The following is a 20532-nucleotide window of genomic DNA, read 5'->3' on the forward strand; positions in this document are numbered from 1 at the left end:
GCAGAGAAGTCATGCAAATCCCATGAAAGAATCTACATAAAACATTCACTTTCTTTATAGAGTTTTGGTTTTTTTACATTAACATGGTAGCTTGAGACTTCATGAGCAAAGCTATAATGAAAACAAATACTGCAGTTTCTCTCACTTCTGCAAGATATAACACAATTTAAGAATTGATGTGTTGATGGTGTCAACGTAAGTTGCAAAACAACCACTTTGGGAAGGCTGGGTTGCTCTCCATGAGTTATATTACCTTTCTAATTGTTGTCACTCAGGGCCCAGTTCTCCGAGACTGCTCCATTCAGGGCACAGTAGCTCCCAAACTATTCAAAGTACTCTGAAAGGAGCACTTTAAAATTCTGCACCCCTCTCTCAGTTGCAGATCTTTCTCTTAGCACAGAAAAAAAGACCAAAAAACTTTTGTGGCATTTTACATGCTATAATTAAAATATAATTTCAGTTTTGCCTGTCTTTTTCTAGAAATGCCATTATTACAGTAAGCAGGGAATAAAAAAAACCAAACAAACCAAAACCTTTTCTGAAGCAAAAAAGGAAGATTTTTGACCAATTGTTTATTTTTTCTTTTCCCTCTTAAATTTAGTCTAAAAAGCAAACATGAGAAGAAAATGACGAAATCTATGCGCGGACTAGTCAAACAAAGCGAAACTATAAGACACGTTAAGAGATATTTCAACCAGCTCAGAACGAACTGACAGATTTACAGGGCCCAATGCAACATTAAGCAGACCTGTCTACATCTAGAAATGTGCACGGTCCTATTAGAGCAGGGCTCTGCTCTGGGAAAGGAGACAGACCTTTCAGCAGGCCTTATTAGCTCGAGTAGAAATGCCACACTGATATGGCAGCAATTTCAGGAACAGTCCGCTCTGAAACCTCCGCAGCACAGTACGAGGTTCTGACCCATCGACACCCTTCCTACAGTTAAATAGCAAAAGTGACTCCATCCTTTAGAAAAATCCTCCCTCCCCTTCTGGCAGTCATTTCAGGAAACTTCTCCAAAAAACCTCTTCTTGCTGTTTGAAACGTTTTGCAACATCATTCACTCAACAGCACTGCACTTGTGGGCAAGTTGGCGTACCAGACACCCACAGCAGGCACACCTGCAGGCTGAAAGAGATCAGCAGCAGGGATAAGAATTTGGACAAGGAGGAAAGACAAATCCTTAGGGAGTCAATGCAGTGCACTGGAGAAAGAAGGAAGCTACTGGGGCAGCGTGGAAAAAGGAGAGCACAGATCTCAAAGGAATTTAGGTGCTAATGCTCACCGCCGGTTCAGCTGCTCCATTTGCTGGATGGAGCCAGACCTGTGGATCCCATCCGGCGTTGCCGCGGTTGTGGGGCGCTGCCACGTGGTGGTTCGGTTGACATGATCAACGTAGAATACCCTCCCGTGGCTGTCTATCCGAGCTTCCCAATCTAGTGTGGGAAAAAAAGGAAGGGGTGATGCTGTCAGTGTGATGCCTTCCAAGAAAACCTAAATGTGGGAGACACATACAGACACACACATATACACGGACTGGGTGTATACACACAGGAGATAACATATATATAGCCTACATGCGTGCAATATATATTATGTGTATACATTCAAAGTATACATTCAAAGGTGCATATATACTATGTGCTTGTCTCTATACACATATATGCAGTATATGCATATACGTAAACATTTCATACACAGTACACAGGTAGGCCATGGAATTCACTACCATAGCCTATGAAAAGCTAGTGACATAGTGGCTGCATTTTCAAAAGGGCTAGATAATTTTTCAGTTGGTGATACTTGTTGGCTGGATTCACTGCAGGTCAGAGTAGCCACATAGAACTGACTCTTAGTAGAAAAAGATTACACCTGAGCTAATATGGCAAATCCCATGTTTTCTTTTTTTGTTATGTTTCAGAACAAATATGTTTCATTTTTCTCCTTTTTATTAAGTGGCTTTGAAGGACACCACAGAGCAATTAAAGGCTTCCCTGAAAGCTGATCACAAACTGATTGGACACAGAAATCTCTCTAAAGAGAGTATTGTAAATCTATTGCTCTGATGAATGCAAACTAGATTGAGAGTTTGCAGCATAATATTGAGCCTTCCATCATTGTTGTTTCCTCATAATGTTTATGTTGTCCCATGACTGAAAACTAAACCTATTTGGTATATGATGGCTTGTGGAAAATGGTAATGTTGATAAAAAAACTGTTTGAAACAGGAGGAATTCAGAAGTGAGTTAGCTAGCAAAGCCACATATTAAACTGGTTCAAATGTATGGAGAAGTGGAATAAATCAGGCTTGCTAGTTTCATATTGCTACATGACCCATCAGCTGACTACATATCTATGTAAATACGTGCACATACCTTCTACACAAATTTATATACAAACCTCACTCACATTCACACACAAATGCACATATGGTGATTACCTTTGAGGGCAAACACTTCCCCATATTCCCACACTTACTATAATACCATCTTCCCTGATGAGTCCTATGGTTTTCTATGCTCAAATTCAGGATCAGCTGGATTTCATACTTTATGTATTTTATCTTCTACTCTCAAGAGCAGGACTGAAGTTGCAGCTCTCACTGCTGTATCTGGAAAGCTATCCTTCATGACCAGTTTCCATCCCCTGAATGCTGGCTCTGGCTAAACCCACTTCCTATACCTGGTCCCAGAAAATTGTAGGCTGTCTCAAGTCTATGGCTGGCTGCCCCTGACAGGTGAATCCCACAAACCTTAAAAGATGGGCACTTAGAGTCCTTGGAGAAATTTTCTGTAAGACTCCAAGACAACAAGAGCCATATGCACATGCATTATTTCTTTCAAAGCTGACTGTAAGTACCACAGTCCTTGAAGATGCAAAACCTATAGTCACACCACGGGTATACATGCAGTGTCTCTCACTGTGAACATCACTATATAATTTAAGGAGAGGACTCTCTCTTACTCCACCAGGCAAAGTTTCCCAAGGATGTTGTAGCTGTTTCAAGAACAAGATCACAGCTTTGTGAAAACCATGTCTAAAACATAAGACAGTGAAAAAAAAGCACATCAAGTACAATATATGCATATTGAAATAAGTCACACTGACACATAAGGCAGGTTGAAGGCCAGAGCCTTGTTGAGTGTGCTGGCACAGGTGACAGGTGTAGGGAATGGGTACCCGCTCTGGGTAGGGAATGGTCCTTCTGGAGCTATGCATTATCTGCAATATCCTCAAGGAAATAACCTTGGCCAGATCAAAGGTGAGACGATGTACCTTAATATCATGAAGATCTTAATTATCCTTGCTGTTGCCTGCCAAAGGACTAATTCTAGCCCTTACCCCATACTATTGTTGTACCTTGTAAAAAGTTGAGAATAATAAAGACCGATGGATAATTAGAAGCTTGTAGGCAATGTAAATCAACACTCTAGACAGCCCACAGAAGACATCACCTGGTCATAGTGGTCTGAAGCCTCCTAATGGACACTTAGCAAGAATAATACTACCCAATTACACAGTCAAACAAGGTTCTATGATCCAGCCCTGTGCACTACCACCTCTAGAGTCTATCTCGCAGCGTCTGCCTAATTAAATACAACTTAGAGTTCCTAAGCTTCTAAGCATAATACTTGGAAACTTAGGAGTAAGGAAACTTGTCCAGAGCTTGGAGGTCACAGTGAAAACATCAGGTCAGGATCATGCAGACTGGATTACGACTTCAGGAAGGCTGTCTCTGCCAGATGTATTAGACATACGGCAGAAGTATGTACAACATGAGCTACATCTATAAGTGAGTGTTGCTTTATTCACTGCTTTATGGGTAGATACACCTGAAACCATGGGCTGACACTGGCATTAGCCTGCTAAAACATTAAGAACTGTGTGTCTCATGCTCCTTGGGATAGCATTTCTAATCTGCTGAATAACTCTTCTTCTGGTCACCCAGGAAGGTTGTCAGAGGGTGTCAGGTACAACTTTTGTTGTACACAGGTGGCAGGTGTACTTTCTACCTTCCCATAAGACAACCTGTAAGTCACACAAGTCACTGAAGCTGCCTGCATATGATACCAGATTTGTGGACAGATGGATGGATACCTGCACAGTAAGACAAACAGGCTGACAGGTGAACTGACGGACAGAACTCTGCTTCTGAGCTGTGCTCAAGTCCCTTCATGCTAATTCACAGGCATAGGTGATCTAGGAAGCAGTCAGATTTCCTCAGGGTCTTTTGTTAAGTTTTTCAGGTAAAATAAGACTGTGGCTACTACAAAGACTAACCTCCATCTAACCTTCACAGTAAGAGCATGCTAGAGCACAGGCTGGGGACATGACAGTACTGGTTCTGTTCTCCGGTGATCCCCCTCCATCAGCCAAGTCATATTTCACAGCAGCTTTGATACTGCTCTGATTTATACCAGAAGACAACTTCTTTGGGCAGGACCATCAGGGCAAAGTAACCTCACTGCCTTTCCCTTTCCAAGCAGCCACACCTTCAGCAAAGAGCAGCTCTGAACTGGGCACATGGGCACAACTTTGCTTCAGTTCTGTAAAGTTGCCATCAGTACTAGCAAAGACAGGCTTAATAAGGGGTGACTATTAATGCCATCATGAGGCCGTACAAACCCTGCAAATCTTCTATTAATCTCATATCGACCTTAACATTCATACTGGTCATTATGAAATTCCTACATAAATCATCAATTTGTTCTACTTTACTTTCCTAAATAAAACTATCTGAAATTAAATTTCCTCCCTGACACCAACTGTTGTGGGCTTATGACGAAATCAAGCTATTCGGAAAACTATTCAAAAGACAAAGAAGACTGTCCAGAAGGTTCTCCATGACCTAAATAAAATCAATCAATGCTGAACCTGCAGCAAATTATCTTCACCTCTACTTATAGATGGAAGTTAACACTGCATGTGCCAGGTTTGATCATATAACTCAGGTTTAAATGGTAAAGGTTCTTCCTTTCACATGATTGAAGAACTATTTATCTAGGATTAAGAGGCATTAAATGCACTGAGATAGTGACACTGAATTCTAGAAAAAGAAAAAAATTCTAGATTAAGGCTGTAGTTTTCATTTTGAAATTCCTGTGAAATTCCATGAAGAGTTTTTGGAAACTGGTTTTCTAAATGATATTATTCAATTAAACTTTTTTTTTTGCACAACATTAACTTAGTATGGTTTATTTCTATTAAGAAATAATATTATTGTAAAAATGATATTATATGCCAATGTTAAAACAAAATCCTCCAAAGGGATATCACTTCTGTATTTTATCATCACACATTGCATTTCATGTCCTTAAACCTTGTTGTGGAAGCACTTGTGAAAATCGATGGTAGAAATACTTGCCTTTTGAGGATAATTATAAGAAAGAGGAAAAACATATTAAATCGATGATGGCAGAATATGAAAGAGATTTACAGTATATTTTGTTTACCTGAGCTGGTGTCACTGTCCTTTCATTAAGTCATCTAATGAGGAATGTGCCCTATTCACAAAGTGTTGTGGTAAGAGCATGAGGAAGAGAAATATCTGCCTGTTACAGAGGTAACCATTCCCATTTCATCATTCACTGGCAAGCCACAGTGGGACTCTAATAAGACTTCATTGGGTTAAAGGCATTTGAATCATTCATGCAACTGTGCAGCTGACGCCAGCATCAGGGCTATTTTTGGCTTAGGGAATACTGACAGCATGGTTGGCAAATGATGAATTATTTGTGGAAGGCACCACAGGCCAAATAAGTGTGTTCCCTTCTTGGGCTTTGAAGAAAACAGAGTGCTTTGTTTATATGCCTGGTTGTTTTTGTGAGGCATTGCACATTTCAGGCTTTAAATCCTGTGCTCAAGTTAAAAGGTGATCAGCAGCACGTTGCAGGGCATAGAGTGCACTCTGCTGGGCACTGAACGCCAATGCAAAAAGCAGGGTAATCCTCCAGGAATACCCAAGGGAAAGGCTACAAAGACAAGTAAAAACATTTCCAGCAGTTGCTTCCGTAGTCAAAATCCCGTATTACCAGGCTACTAATCAATCATGCTACTTAAGACTGCCATTTTTATTCAATGCAAGTGTAGCAATCACTACAGTTCATGAACATAAAAATCACTGATAATCAAATCCAAAGACAGTAGAAGACCACTCTACATAAGCTGTCTTTTCCCAGCTTCTGCTGGTTTTGTTCAGATTTGGACCTGTCTGTCCCAGGAGCATCCTGACCACGAAACGGTTCCTGCTGGACCTGCTTGCAGACCTGACAGACCACAGGGACTGCCGTCCCAAACCATCTTTGAAATTGGTTATGGAAAACCTGGAGACAAACATTACAGAAAAATCAGAGTACTTTGCTGAAACACCACCCAGAAAGCTCTATATTAAGGCTTCCAGAACACCTGACAGATACCCAATCATTCGAGCCTAAACGCATTGACTGGAAACAGGGAAATATTATTATTTTCATTTCATCGTAGCTAAGGAAGAAGACGGACCAAGGCAGACGGAGGTTATGGAGCTTTTCCAAAATAACACGACAACACTTGAAGTCAGGATCAAATAAGGGAAACAAATGGGCATATTGCTTGGGTTCTGTAGACTGTATATACAGAACAGACAGGGTTCATTAGAAAGACATACTGACCTCTACACTGTTTGAGTTAACAGGAAAAGCTGAAAAAATGCAATAAAATAAAAAACTAAAGCTTACTTGGTGGAAGTGGCTCATCGATAGTTGGGTAGTGATGATGGTCAGGCCTCAGAGAAGGAAGCTGGCTGACTGGCTGAGAATTATGGAGTAAAGGACAATCACCTACGGACAAGATATTCAAGACATTGACAGTCATTCACTGTTTTCACAATGTGGTTCAAAAAATGTGCTACTGTAAAACAAGTGACTATTTTACAAAGAGGTTAACCTGGTGTACTAGCATCTCCGGGCATTCCTATTTTCAGGCCCTATTTTAATAACAACTCATATTGTAAAGAAGTATTACAATAATGCAGTCAAATCAATGCAAAACTATTATGGGCCAGATTCTGGACTCATAAGCACACAAGTGTAAGCGAGAGAAGAATCAGGCTTGATCTCTGAGAAACACTGTTCACGTATAACCAAACTCAAGCTGCTGCAGAAATTGGCAGGAACATGCAAAATCCTGATTCCAACTTTTAAATTATCCCACCATTGAAATAAGAGGCTAAAAGCTGCTTTGGATCTTTCTCTGCTTTTCCAAAGGATCAGTGGCTGCCTATGTGTACCAGAATGACAGGATTTTGCAGTCCCTGCAAAGCAGATCATCCCCTTTCAGAGCTATTTTTCAAAATTCAGAGTCCATCTTTTGTGGAAGGAGGAGAATGAGAGAAGGATCAGAAACAGATAGGAGACAGGTGGTAGAAGAGAAGGAAAAAAGATAGTGAGAAATAGTCAGGATCTGAGATAAGGAAGGAAGACCTGAGATAGAGAAGAGGGAAAGAAGAACAAGAAAAGGAGTCACACAGTAGACAGTGCAGAGGAAGTTTTTAAACACTAATATTGTATACATGTCCATACATAGAATCATAGAATGGTTTGGGTTGGAAGGGACCTTAAGATCATCTAGTTCTAACTCTCCTGCCGTATCTAAATATGAAACAAATGAAACCTAAGTAAATGTCCAAACTGACATTCAGTTGAAAGGAACAAGTTACTTAAGATCCAGTCAATGTTTACAAAATCCTTTAAGAAACGAAGTTACAGTAGGGATGAAAAAGCATTCCTCATCTTAGACTTAACTGTGAGAATAAGGAACCTGCTCACTAAAACTTCAAAGGTTCCAGAATAAAGATTCCTTCTTGGTCTGTCCTTAAAATCTTAGAAACCAGTACTATTTATCCTACTAAGGGAGATATTTTCATATTGTGTGGTAACAGTTTTTCACTATAACCTCCAGCTCCAGATAGGCTCGTTAATACAGATATAATCTGAATTGCATAAATATAATATTTACATGCATCAGAAAGATGCATGGAAAAAAAATATGAATGGTTCTGGGGATATTGTAATGCAAAGCCAAACTCACTGTGTGGTAGCTGGTTTATCTGTCTGTAATGTCAGAATCTTAACAGCCTAAGAACAAACATTTTATATAAAACCCCAAACATATAGCTATCAAATGTAAAAAATTACCGAAAAATATAAAATATGGGGTTTTTTTTTGTTTTTAGACAACCAAGAGCTAGAAGGCGGAAGCCAATTTTGTATAAAACTAAAAAAATCTCACACCATCCAGAAGTCAGAAAAATTGCTTAGACAAAAATACTCCCTCTTCTAGGTGCTCTGATGATACCGTATGGCCTGTTAAATGTCTTCATCAAAACACTTGTGTATAGGCGTATCTCACAGATGTATTTGCTGCATGTTTTGAACAGACGGCAGATTATGTAAGTTTATTACTCGATGCTGAAAGTCCATCTCCCATAGCCTTAAAAGCTGTGCTGTTACTACAGGTGTTGTAGCACTGACTACCACATCACCCATCTATGTTTCTTTACTTACCTCGCCGAAATTGACTCTCCCCTAGTCAAGATAGTTACGCCAAGCCAGCGGAAGCATGGTAGTAGTATCAGTCACCTGGAGTGGATGGAGGTGACCACATCTACTGTATTTGTAACAGCTGCCAAGTCATGAAGCAATGTACATATTTACTGAAGCACCCCTGGTGACACCAAGAGAGTGCTAAGAGATGGGCTTGCCCTTAGCTAACCAAGGCAAAGCCACTGTGAACACTGCAGTGCCCTTTATATAGGCTCAAGTCTTGGTGTTGTACTGAATCCATATGCACAAGACACCCTCTCCCACCACATCCCCTATCAAAAGCACACACAGTCCAAAATAACCACCAAATCTGTAGGTATGGTCTCACACATACTCGTGCTCATGCCCACTTAGGTATATTTCCACATAAATGCTGTTCACAAGCAAAGCTTCTCGCCTGCAAGGAAGGAAACTTGGTTTCTATGCCTGTATATGTCTGAAAATTTAATTCTTTGGGCTAGATTCTGTTTTACGGTCTTTTAGTCCCAGCTGTCTACAAAGTATTTACACAGGCCTGTGTGTAAGGCCATCCTTACACCTTTTATCTGCATGGGTTGGGTCTGTGGCAGTGGAAGGTGGGAGTAAGTAAACTGGGAATGGAGAAGGAAAACGTAGAAGGATGCTTTAGTTAGGGTTTCCCAGTGATGCCTAAATAGGATATCCTTTTGCTGCCATTTTAATTTGGTGTCACTTACAGAAGGAGACAGATGACTCAGAATTTGGAAATGCAAAGACTACCCCTTGACCTTGTTGCATACTCCTTAGCTGCAGTTGAGTCCTTTACTTCTAGAGCTGGAGAAAAACGATACACCAGCTGAAGAAAAGATGAGTGATCAACCCCCTCTCTTTATGTAACTGCATACAACACAAAATGAGTTACAAAAGGGAGGGATTTGTTCTAACTGTTTGGAGGAATTGGGAAAATCAGTACCTAAATTACAAAGACAAAAAAAGTACGTTTTAAAGTATATTCTATCTCTAGGGTAGGATAAGGAGATGAAAATTTTATTCAAGATAGTTAAATTTCCAAAGTGTCTAAGAAAAAATATAAATCTCTGTTGAGTTGCCCTATAATCTGTGACATCTGAGGTACATATTTTTGATACTTGGGGAATTACAACAAATGAGGCTAGAAAACTGGATCCATAAGAGCTCATTGACTACACATGGCTAACAAACATATACAGAAACTGGCCCTTTATCTGGTTCAAATCAGCATATTTGCCCTTTGACAAGCACAAGCTGGTCCTTTCACTAACTATCAGAGGCATGGCAGCGCATCAGATATGTGAAATGGAACAATCCCAGGAAAAAAGGAATGAGTTGGTGGATGTGATAATGCTGATTTGCCACATAACTAGAGTAGCTAATCTTGATTTTATAATGATGCACGTATATCTACAGGAATCCATATAGACAGATCTCCTCCTGATTTATTTGGTTTTGCTGGGATTTTTAAGGACAGGCTCAATTATCCAACCCTCCCTGATATCTGGCCCAGCTCACAGCCACCGAATTGATAAAAACTAAACCATGAGCTATCTGAAACCTCGACTATCTGATGCCTTCCGTGACATCCAGATAACCAGGGTTGCTCAGTGCATCGATTCTCAGGATCTAACCTTCTCTTCTGCTGCTTGGACCTGCTATTGGGGTGTCTAGACCCTCTGTAGCTCTTTGTGGATTCCCAGCATGAGCTACTAGTTCATCTGGCCACTGGGAGGAGCCATCCACTTGCTCCCTGTCCAGCTCAGGGCTCTGCACTGAATCTGGCACTGACTCAAAAGCACTGTTCTCCTCCTCATCATCATCCTGTGAGGAAAAGACTGTGCTCTCAGAAATCTTTGCGCTGTCGACGGAGGAGAAGCGTGTATGGCTGGAGAAGCGATTGTTACTGTCATAACACGAGGTGCTGTAGCAAGAAGTGCTGTAGCAGGAAGTGCTGTAGCAGGAAGTGCTGTAGCAAGAGGGGCTGTAGCAAGAGGTGTCGCACGCTTCGCACTCGTTGTCACCATTGGGCCTGGAGCTTGACTCGCTCTCGCTTCCTGTCCTGGGGGGCTCCCCATCCAACAGCCCGTCATTTAAGACGGAGAGTTGCTCATCCAAGGTCTCAGGAGGCACTGTTCTCTGGCTGAAGTTCTCTTCAGCCTCATTTTCCAGAGGAGGTTCTGCTGCCACGGTCTCACTCTCACTGACCACTTCCTTATCCAACACCTCCTTGACTGTAGATTCCTCATCGTTCTCCCCGCCATTGCCACCATCTTGTTCTTCTTCCCCATCACTGCTCATCTGTGCCGAGGGCAGGCTGTGGAGCAGGTTGTGGATCCGTATGTAGTGTGTGCGAGGGGTCTCTGGCTCACCACAGGCTGAAGCTATGACCGTCTCAAGTTCAGACACAGGCAGGGAGCACGGCCTGTTTTTCCTCTTTGCTGTGGTCCTCAGTTGTAGCTTGTTGTCTTCCTCCTCCTGGGCTGAAGCTCCTTCATCTTCTTCCTGACTCTTCTCTAAGTCCTTGCCAGCATGCACATCTGCACTCACCTCATCAATATCTAATGTTTCTATGCTGGTCACTCCATCATCTCCCTGAATACCAGAATTGACTTTGTTATTTTCCCTAACTTCAGTCTCAGGAGGAGACATGCAAGCCATCAGAGCCGACTGCTCTGTGAGGTCCGTAGCACTCAAAGAAGGAAGCATTTCTCCTGGGATGGATTCCAAGGGCTCAGGAACTGGCACCGCATCAACCTCCCCATCTCCTGCTAGCTCTTCATTTAAGCTGTTCTGGTTGACTTCCCCAGGTGGTTTGACAGCCCCTGGGCTATCGATACTGTTCACACTGTATCCATTTAGCTGTTCTGGAGCTGCACTTTCTGAGGTCACTGTGTTGATGCATGGAGGCTCACCGAGGCTTTCCTCTGTGGGGTTGTTCACAGGGCTTTCCTGGAGGTCAGCTGGCTCAGGATCTGCACTAATGGAGACCTCTTCATCATCTGCATGAGACAGTAAAAGAAATTAATTACGTCTTTAATTAGAAGCATTGACTGAACCAGAGGTTGGCTGGGGGAGCACAAGCATCCACAGTTATCTGAGAAAATTAAAAGCATAAATTACAATGTGAAATGAGTGGGCAGTTGAACAATTATCAAGAAGTGTTGATTTTTTTTGCTAAGCAGCCTTTGTACGGTGGATTTAATCACGGGCTTACTCATGGTGGTAATTTGTATGCAGCACTCTGCCTCCTTGCAGCATAACCTGAAGGTAACACCTTCTTGAAACTCCTCTTTGAGCCAAACTGGCATTGGAGGGAATATCATGGGAATGACAAGGAAGTCTTCCCTGAGATTTTAATGACATTCTTCTTTTCATGCTGAAGCTGGCAAGACTCCACAACAGAGAATGTAAAAAACTGTTTTTCACATCCCTGAAAGGCGAAAACTTTCCCCAAAATATCCTTTGATGTGATCCTCATCTGTACCATCTCCTTCCAGGCACCAAACAACCTCGGCTATTTTATGCCATCTAAATAGTCAAAAGACAGAAATCTGGGTTTTGCGTCAAGAGGAAAGTAATGATTTCCAGCCACTAATGCAGCTGCTGTTAGATTGACAAAGTGTACCAGAGAGAGCAGAGAGTTCCTCAGGCAGAGAGTCCCTGAGAAATGCTATTGAGACTGTGACATGGAAACCAAGGTTCCACCTTACACCACCATGACAGTTACTTCTGTATAATTACAAGAGAATGTCAACCAAAACCAAATCATAAAAAGGACGGAAGGAGTGGAACACTGCATTATTTTTTATTTTTACTTTTTCATTAAAAATAATCAAAATGAAAAATTTTCTAATTATCTCTACTATTACATTGTCCATTTTAACTTATGCAGTGCTCAAATGCAATGACCCTACAAATAATGGCCCATGTAGCACTTCACTAGTGCAGGTGATAGAGAAGCAGGTCAGACTTTAGTTTTCTGCCCAGTGATGTGGCAGAGTATTTGAAGCAGCCAAGAACAGGGGAATATGAGACATCAGTAGCTGTAAGCTAAGGGGAAAGAGTAAAGAAATTGTGACTCACAATGCGTCCTGTGACGGGGGACTTTATTCACTTCCCTTTGCTCATGACTGTACCTTAAGTCCCAGAGCATCCAGGAATAAATAACTTCAGATTTCTGAAGAGAAAGAATGGAAACCAAAAAAAACACAAACAAAAAACCCCAAAAAACCCCAACAACAACAACAACAAAAAACCAAAACAAAAAAGAGATGGGTTAAGACTGAGAGTTACCTGGATGGATGGAAGAAGTTATTTCAAATCGGAACTGCAGCTGGCCACTGACATGATCTGTAGGAAGCCTGCGACCCAGAGTGTAGCTTACAACTCTGTCCCTGAAAGAAAACAAATATTGTCACAATAGACTACAACCTACCCAATGTCTACTGTGCACAGATAAATCTGCTGTGGCCTACAAAAATACATAATAAAATACATGAAGGCTATTTATCCCAGTCATGAGGGCATGTTGACTTGCATACGAGAGAACGAATGGCAGAGAAGGAGAGGACAATGTCTTCAATTACAATGGAACAGCTAAGTGAATAAGACAGGCTGCTGGGATACACAAGCACATATGTATAAATATAGAGAGAATGGTGGGAATGAAACTTCTGCAGTATGGATATGAAAATATCAACATGGGAAGCAAACAACTCCCACTTCAGCTATTGTAACAAGACTTTGCTTCCCTGCAGATCTGACCATATCTACCCTTTTGTAGAACCTCACATTTCTGTATTTTCTTCCGTTCACCATGTGCATAAAATGAATCTTTCCTGTTCTTGTCTACAAAATCCTGTGCAGGCCATTCCCCGCTTACCACCTTCTCTCTCCAAACTGGCTGAATGACTGCTCTTAATCTCTTTCCACCCCTCTTACCTCTATGAAGCTGAAATATCAGGAGAACACCTTCCTGACAAGGTTGATCAATGACTCCATTCTGTCCTTGTGCAGGTCCCTCCCTTTGCCACACTTCATCCACCCCTCAGAATAGAATGAAACTATAGAAGAGATTAACTTCCCAGCTGCCCACAATGCGGCTGAATCAATCTTTGCAAAGCATTTTTTGAGTGTAACGGGTTCACTAAATAGTAATATTTATACATCTTTTGAAGAAACATAGTTCACTTCCAGTTGTGCCAAATATATTTGCTAGGATAGTTTCACATGCACCAGAAACTCATATAAATGAGACAATCTCAAGATTTGTGTATGACCTCTCTGAATAATTAGTGTGAATACTCATTGAGCTTGCCTGAGATTTAAATGCCGATAGGGTATTAAAACTAAGCCAGATCTAGTGTGCAGGTTGGAGGCACTGCTCTTGGCAAAGTACATCCTTAGATAGACAGTGTTTACCATAGAGAAGTCAAATAGGAAGCTATAACCAGAAGATTATAAGAAATCTTCTCATATAGCGGAAAGCCAATGATACCAGTTACAGTGTTCTAACTTCCCCAAGCTGTTCTTTTCCATCTGGTTTCTAAATAGCTACTCTATCTTCCCTACTTGAGAAACAAGGAGGTAGCTTAGTCCCTTCTGGTAGATTCAGCTGTCAATATCACAGCGAGTTTCTGAACCAGTTGTTGAAAAACACTTCCAACAAGCTCATCTTCCTGCTGTTCTGCTGAATTGAGACACAATTTTCAGAAATACCTTCATGGAAACTACATTGTTCCTGCTTTCCTCAGGAGATGACTCTTTTTCTCCCTTGCTCTTCAACGTCTGAAGGTTACAGGCTTAGAGCCAACTTTTTGGCTTTGTCTGAATACTATCCATCTTCCTCAAATTGGTTTGTGTTATTTTGGCAGCATATACTTTCCCAGGACTTTCATGCAATGGGGAAGCAGGGCAGGGCTTGTGAGCTCAAGGTTGCTCCTTGGCAGCAGGGTGGGGTCAGGAAGCTTTAGTTACAACATGCCACATATATTTTTTATAATATTTCAACTCTCCAGAAATTAAAGGGAGGAGAACCAGATCTGGTATGGTTTTAGCCCATAGGTAATTTCCTGAAATATGAAAACAGCCTGCTGACAACATTCAAAGAATATTCAAATTGAAAATATTGCACTCTCCAGATTTGCAGCCATGATACATAAGAAAGTCTTCTTTCCTAAATGCCAACTCTCATTTCTCAAAATGCCATGCACTGAGTTATAGAGGGAATTCTTTGTCTGGCCCATAGTCCTATAAATTCTAATTAAGACCAACACCATGTATCAGACAACTGTCAGTTTAATAACTTCCCCTCAACATCGTTGTATCACAATAATGATATATCACCAGGGATTTCAAAACAGCAACACACTCGTCAAAAAACAGAAAGCAGCATAAGCAGCAAAATTTACCCTATGGCATGTCTTTCCAAGAGGCGTTGAACCGGCATAGAGAGTTTTCCCAGAAAACGTTTGATGATTGGTCGGCTCTTTGCAAATTTGTCTTTAACTTCTATTTCCAGGACGTCCGTGGGCAGGGAGACAAAGCTGAATTGCTGCAATGAAGGAAGAGCACAGAACATTAAGCTGGAAGCTGGGCCACAACAACACACAGTACTTCAGCTGTGAGGCACACCTTGGCAATTGAGAAGCAAAGGTCTAGTGAGGTGAAGGATACATGATCACTGTTTTCAGATACACTATTCTGAAAACTCTCCTTTTCTTATTCATCTGTGCCCCAACTCAAACAGGAGAAACCCTGAAAACACTGTTTATCTGGATCAATCTCCTAACCTGGGTCACACCACAGTCCCACAAAGAGCTAAAGCCAAAGGTAAGCCATGGCACAGGCTACTGTCACAAATTATACCGGGGAAAATAGGAAAGGCAGCACCTATAACTGCTCGTCACCAAGTGCACTGAAACATGTGAAGACTGTCTCAGCCAATCTGGTTACAAGAACAGCTATGTTTATTTGTAAGTAACATTTCATTAAGCTTTTAGAGACTGTGTGCCTGCAAAACTAGGGTAGGAACAAGAAGAATGATATTTCAGGTTGTAGGAACAAGGAAGTCCATGCATACAGCTTTCAAATATGGGAGCACTAGGGCACCTGGAGATGCCAAGATCTCCTCACAAGGAAAGCAAAGTTCACTTTAAAAATAATAGTGAAAAGCAAATATATTAGATAACTTGGCCTTGCTTTCTTCTAGACCGGCTAAATTCGGTACAGGCTTGGAGCTGGTGACACAGGTCACAATAATTTTTCCAAACATCTGCTACTACCAGAATATCATCAATCAAAAAAGTGCATTTGTGCTGAGGTGCACAATTGTAGGAAAACGGACAAAGTGCTGTTCACCTAACTGAGAGGTCAGTATTGAACCGGAAGACAACTTCCGTGGTAAGTGAATATTAAGATGGATGGAAAGATTTTTCTAGTTTTCTCACTGCCAAAACCAATCTTCACAACAGAATCATGCTCTGGGTTATCAAGGCCTGGAGTTAAGTCCTAAATTACCTGCTCTATTGAATCATGATCTAATTCAGAAATGCTTAGTTCAAACAGCTTCAAGTGAAACCAACATGACTGGGATACTCTATTAATCAGGCCCTGCAAAAATACAAATATTCAGAGAAATACAATTCAAACAGGAGCTAGTGTTATTTTTTTCTTGTTTTCTTGTACATCTTTGCAACAGGAAGATAAACACACCAAAGGGGAGAACATTAATTTGCCATGTATATTGAAAGTTGCCTTAAAAAGTAAGTTGTATTACCATTACTGTTTCACCTGCTTAAAACCTTGGGTAACTTCCACTTCACATTTATAAGGAAAGCAGAAGAAAGGAAGTAATGTTTAACTGAATGAGGTTATTGTAACGTACAGCCATTTACCACTTAATGAATTCTCCATTATTGTGCTGTTGACTACTATATTGTAAAAAATCCCTGTGGGGTAGAGGATGCATACAAGTAAAGACTGAATGTCCATAAGTGAAAAGTAAACATAGGTTAATGATCTGAATGTTAAAAATATATTGTCTTGTGGTGCAACTCTGAAGCAAATCAGAATCTGCATGGATATTTATTTTCCTAACATCAGGTGGAACCAAGCCTGACAGCTTCTTCCTCGCACATTTTCCAGACACCTAAGCAGAGAGTATGGATCCAAGGAGCAAGGTGTATTGGAATCAGCCAAAGAAAATGTCCCTTTTCCCTTGAACAGGTGTGCCTCAAAGACATATAAACATCAGAATATTCTATAAAATTGTAAAATTGTGTTCTGATTTCATCACCTGCCAACACAGTGCATTTTGGGATACAAGAGACTGCCCTACGACCAACTCCTGGTCCATGATCATCGTTTTCAAATGTTTCTTCTAGGAGAATGTTCTGATGCATAAAACCAGCTGCATTTTGGAAACACAATTAAGCTTTTAAGACCAGAAGTGTCCTGTGGCAGAGCTCAAAGGCTTTGCCATTTGGAAACAAGTACAGTTTGAGATCAAAAGCGAACTCACTGAAATGGGCTTGGACACAGCTTGTAAACCAGTGCTAATTTTACATAATTCAGTGTTCCATTACCTAAGCACTTGCTACTCCTGTTTCTCTCATCTAGTTTGATTCTTAGTGGGCAAGATTTTCTAAGGCAATCTCTGACTGCGGATGCCTCAGGCTCATGCCATCCACACTAAAAAGCCCAAAGGAATCCTTGTTTGCAGAACAAATGGACCTCTGGCCCTCTTAAAAAATGGATCCCAGCAAAACACCTAGGTTTGAGAACTCAAAGACTTACAAATCCATTTTCAAAAATCACCAATCACTTTTGAACACATGTTGTTTCTCATGATATTTAAAGATGAGAATGTTGTCTTTGGATGTGGAAGCAAATCACCATCAAATCCTAATTTCCCTCTCTTCCTTCACCATCTTTTCTGACAAGTGCCAGACGCTGTACCCTAGCCACAAAACATTGGCTACATTTACACTGTTCAATGCCTTGGCTTTTGCTATCTTATCTATCTGGAAGGGAAAGGACTCTGTGTTTCATGGTCATATCCAACGTAACTGACATAAAGTAGTAATGTATTACAGCCAGAATAGATTAAATCCTTTCCTTGCCTAATATTTGCTAATATTTACTAATTGTCACACAGCAACAGCCAGTTTGTGGAAACGACAGCATAAGCTTCGTATCTAAGTTTTAAAAAAACCAAACCAAAAATCTCAAACAAAACAAAAAACCCCACCCAAACCTTACCCAAACAAACCCCAATGATTATAAATTTTGCAGAACCCTTGGGTTCACACTCAGGGATGTTGTGTTTAATAATTCATTCCATGGAGGGGCAAGAAAAGGAGGCTCCAGGATCACAATAGAGAAAAAAAGCCAACTCTCTTCAGGATGAGGGAAGTTTGATGTTGCTTCTTACACATGCCCAGAAACTTCACCATTAGTAATTAAAAGACCTGCATTTTCAGAACAAGTCTGCTGACATTTTTTGATGTTATTATTACAATTTTACTTTACGTTTTCTCTTATTTGGAATTTTTTTCATTACTACAACTCTTAATATTGTAATAATAATGTTGTAACTCAATGTTACAGAATTAACTCAGAAGTTCAGCTTTCACATTAAAAAGAAGCATAAAATTCATGGCTGCAGAAGAAAAACAAGAATACAGAAACCTTAGTACAACGAGCCCAAATTTTTTTAAAAGACTTCTGATATTTCTGACAGTCACTCCTTGAAGGCAGATTCTTCTATCTTTTTCAGCTGGCATTGACTTACTCATACTTTCTTCCAGAATCTAAACCAGCAATCTTTAAGCTGTATATTTTCATTGGGACAACAGCTCATTTTGTGGGCATGTTCATTGGTTGGGGTTTTTCCCCCACAAAAATTTAAGTTCCTTTAATAACAACCATTCGTGCAAACTCTTCAAGATTGGTCAAGAACTTCATGGAACCTGCTGGAATCCAAAGACACTTAACTAAAGTTGATACTAACTGTAGAAGGGTATACTGATGTTTACATAAATGGGCTTTTTTCACAGTCAAAAATTTCACAGTCACATTTCTGGCAGTTTTTGAATTCTGACGTTATGACTTAACTTGCTCCAAAGCTTTAGGCCTCTTCAGCTGCCAGAGGTCCATCAAACTTCATAATGGCTGCATGGAAGTGGTTTGTGACTCTGTCTGAGCATTTCTTTGTACACGAATACAAAAAATCTCAAAGGAAGTCAGAGATTTCTAAACAGGTGCAAAGTCATCTACCAAAACAGCTACAGTTTCAAGGCTAAAGCCCCACCCAAGAAGAAGACTTTGTCTAATGACTGAATATATGTTCATTTGGATAACAGCAGACAACAGAACACCTGGAAAGAACAATTAACAACAATTTAAGTGATTACTAGAACTTGATTGTTTTCACTTGTTCCATAACCAAAATTCAAGTAAAATGCATCACATAAAATGTAGGGAACAAACCTCTTGCAAGTAATTGGCAGACCCACCATTTATAAATGATCTACAGAGGTCAATGTACGAACAGGTAACAAACAAGAAGTTAAATCTCTATTCTCTGATTAGCCCAAGACAGTAATATAAGGTGATAGAAAGGCTACACAAAAGGAGAAAAAACTTCATAATGGTTTCCTGGAAAACCCCAGCACCTAGGGGGACATTCCCAGAAACTGATAAAAAGATTAAAAGGAAGAATGGAGCGATATGGAGATAACATGGCCTTTTATCGAACATCCTGGCTGCTGAGAACTCAGGAAGTGGACCCTTGGGCCTATTTCATCTGTCTATCACCCCAAAATTAGTTTATTGACTATAGCCAGTCAAATTGCCTGAAGAAAAAGGTATAAAAAGAGATTGGACCCAAGCAAAAATTGGGGGGAGGGGGAGGAAGGGAGGCAGATGGGCAGGCGAACAAGAAGTTTGCCAACTATGTGGAGGTAGCTGACGGGCTGCCTTTCTCCTTCCACTTCTGGGGATGCCTGGAAGGTGAGATGTATCTTAGGCATGCTAATTACTTGCTTCTAAATAATTAGAGCTTACTTTTGCTTCATAGTATTTTTAGTTTTTACTTTAAGTTTGTAAATGGTTTTTGCTTTAGAGTTTCTGCTTAAATTTTGCGATATTAGTATTTGTGCGATATTACGTGTGTTAGTTGTTGTACTTCTTTGTAAGTTGCTTTTGCTTTAGCGTGTGTGCCTATGCTTTGCATTATTATTATTATTACTACATAGTTTTTGTGTGTTTTTTGCAGTTAGACCCTAATTCCAGACACAACGAACACCATAAATTGTCACAAATTTGTATTAATAAACATGTTATTTTGTGAACACTGTTATAGTGAGTCCATTTTTAGGTGCTGACAGTTTTGTCGACGGCGAAATAACTTGATAGGAGAAACCTGCTGAGAGGTTTTTCTATAAAAAGGCATCAAATGTCCTGTCTGTCTCAGCAAAGCTGTTAAGTGAAGGATCTCATTAGGTGAGACACTAACAGACTGTTTTGGACATTAAACGGCTTTGATCTCCTGGGGGGGACACTGATAGACAAAAAATAAATTAATACATGTTGGACAGAAAATTCTTCTTTTCTGCCCCTTTTCACGTGACAAGTAATTACCTACAAAGTTGCATTAGCCACACCCTGCATATCACATCAACTTGGTGCAAAATGACTCTTAGAACTTGAGATGATACATGACACAGCTCACTCCACAGAGGAGATGCCAGATTGCTTCAACAGAATGAAATGCCATTAGGAGCAACCTGCTTCTCACAGTGTGCCTGGCCCTAGAAATAGTCTCTAATCCCATTTTGTCAATGTAGTGTCTGATCCTTACCAACTAGGGATGAGAGGGCTCTCCTCTATAGGAAGAATGATGTGGTCCTTCACTGGAAGATGAGGTGGTCAACCATCTGCCCTTGTGTCTAGTCTG

The 20532-nt window shown here is 40.6% G+C and overlaps 1 protein-coding gene across 9 annotated transcripts in view; it reads right to left on the minus strand.

The window, feature by feature from the left end:
- HECW1 (HECT, C2 and WW domain containing E3 ubiquitin protein ligase 1) overlaps positions 1-20532 on the minus strand; it is a 265996-nt gene that overhangs the window by 65245 nt on the left and 180219 nt on the right. For 5 of the 9 annotated variants that reach the window (XR_003533038.1, XM_027675824.1, XM_027675823.1 and 2 more), the window contains 6 exons: positions 14984-15126; positions 12867-12967; positions 10205-11572; positions 6717-6818; positions 2965-2997; positions 1286-1436 (listed from right to left, as the gene is read on the minus strand). Coding sequence is in view for 8 of the 9 variants with exons in the window: in XM_027675824.1 (XP_027531625.1) it covers positions 1286-1436; positions 2965-2997; positions 6717-6818; positions 10205-11572; positions 12867-12967; positions 14984-15126 (1898 nt within the window). In the remaining variant the exon portion in view is untranslated. The remainder of the gene's footprint in view (positions 1-1285; positions 1437-2964; positions 2998-6716; positions 6819-10204; positions 11573-12866; positions 12968-14983; positions 15127-20532) is intronic. The other 4 variants (XM_027675827.1, XM_027675826.1, XM_027675830.1 and 1 more) reach the window with 2 other exon arrangements.

This window comes from Neopelma chrysocephalum, unplaced genomic scaffold (genome assembly GCF_003984885.1).
Source record: "Neopelma chrysocephalum unplaced genomic scaffold, ASM398488v2 Primary Assembly neopelma1_26, whole genome shotgun sequence".
Taxonomy (NCBI): Eukaryota; Metazoa; Chordata; class Aves; order Passeriformes; family Pipridae; genus Neopelma; species Neopelma chrysocephalum.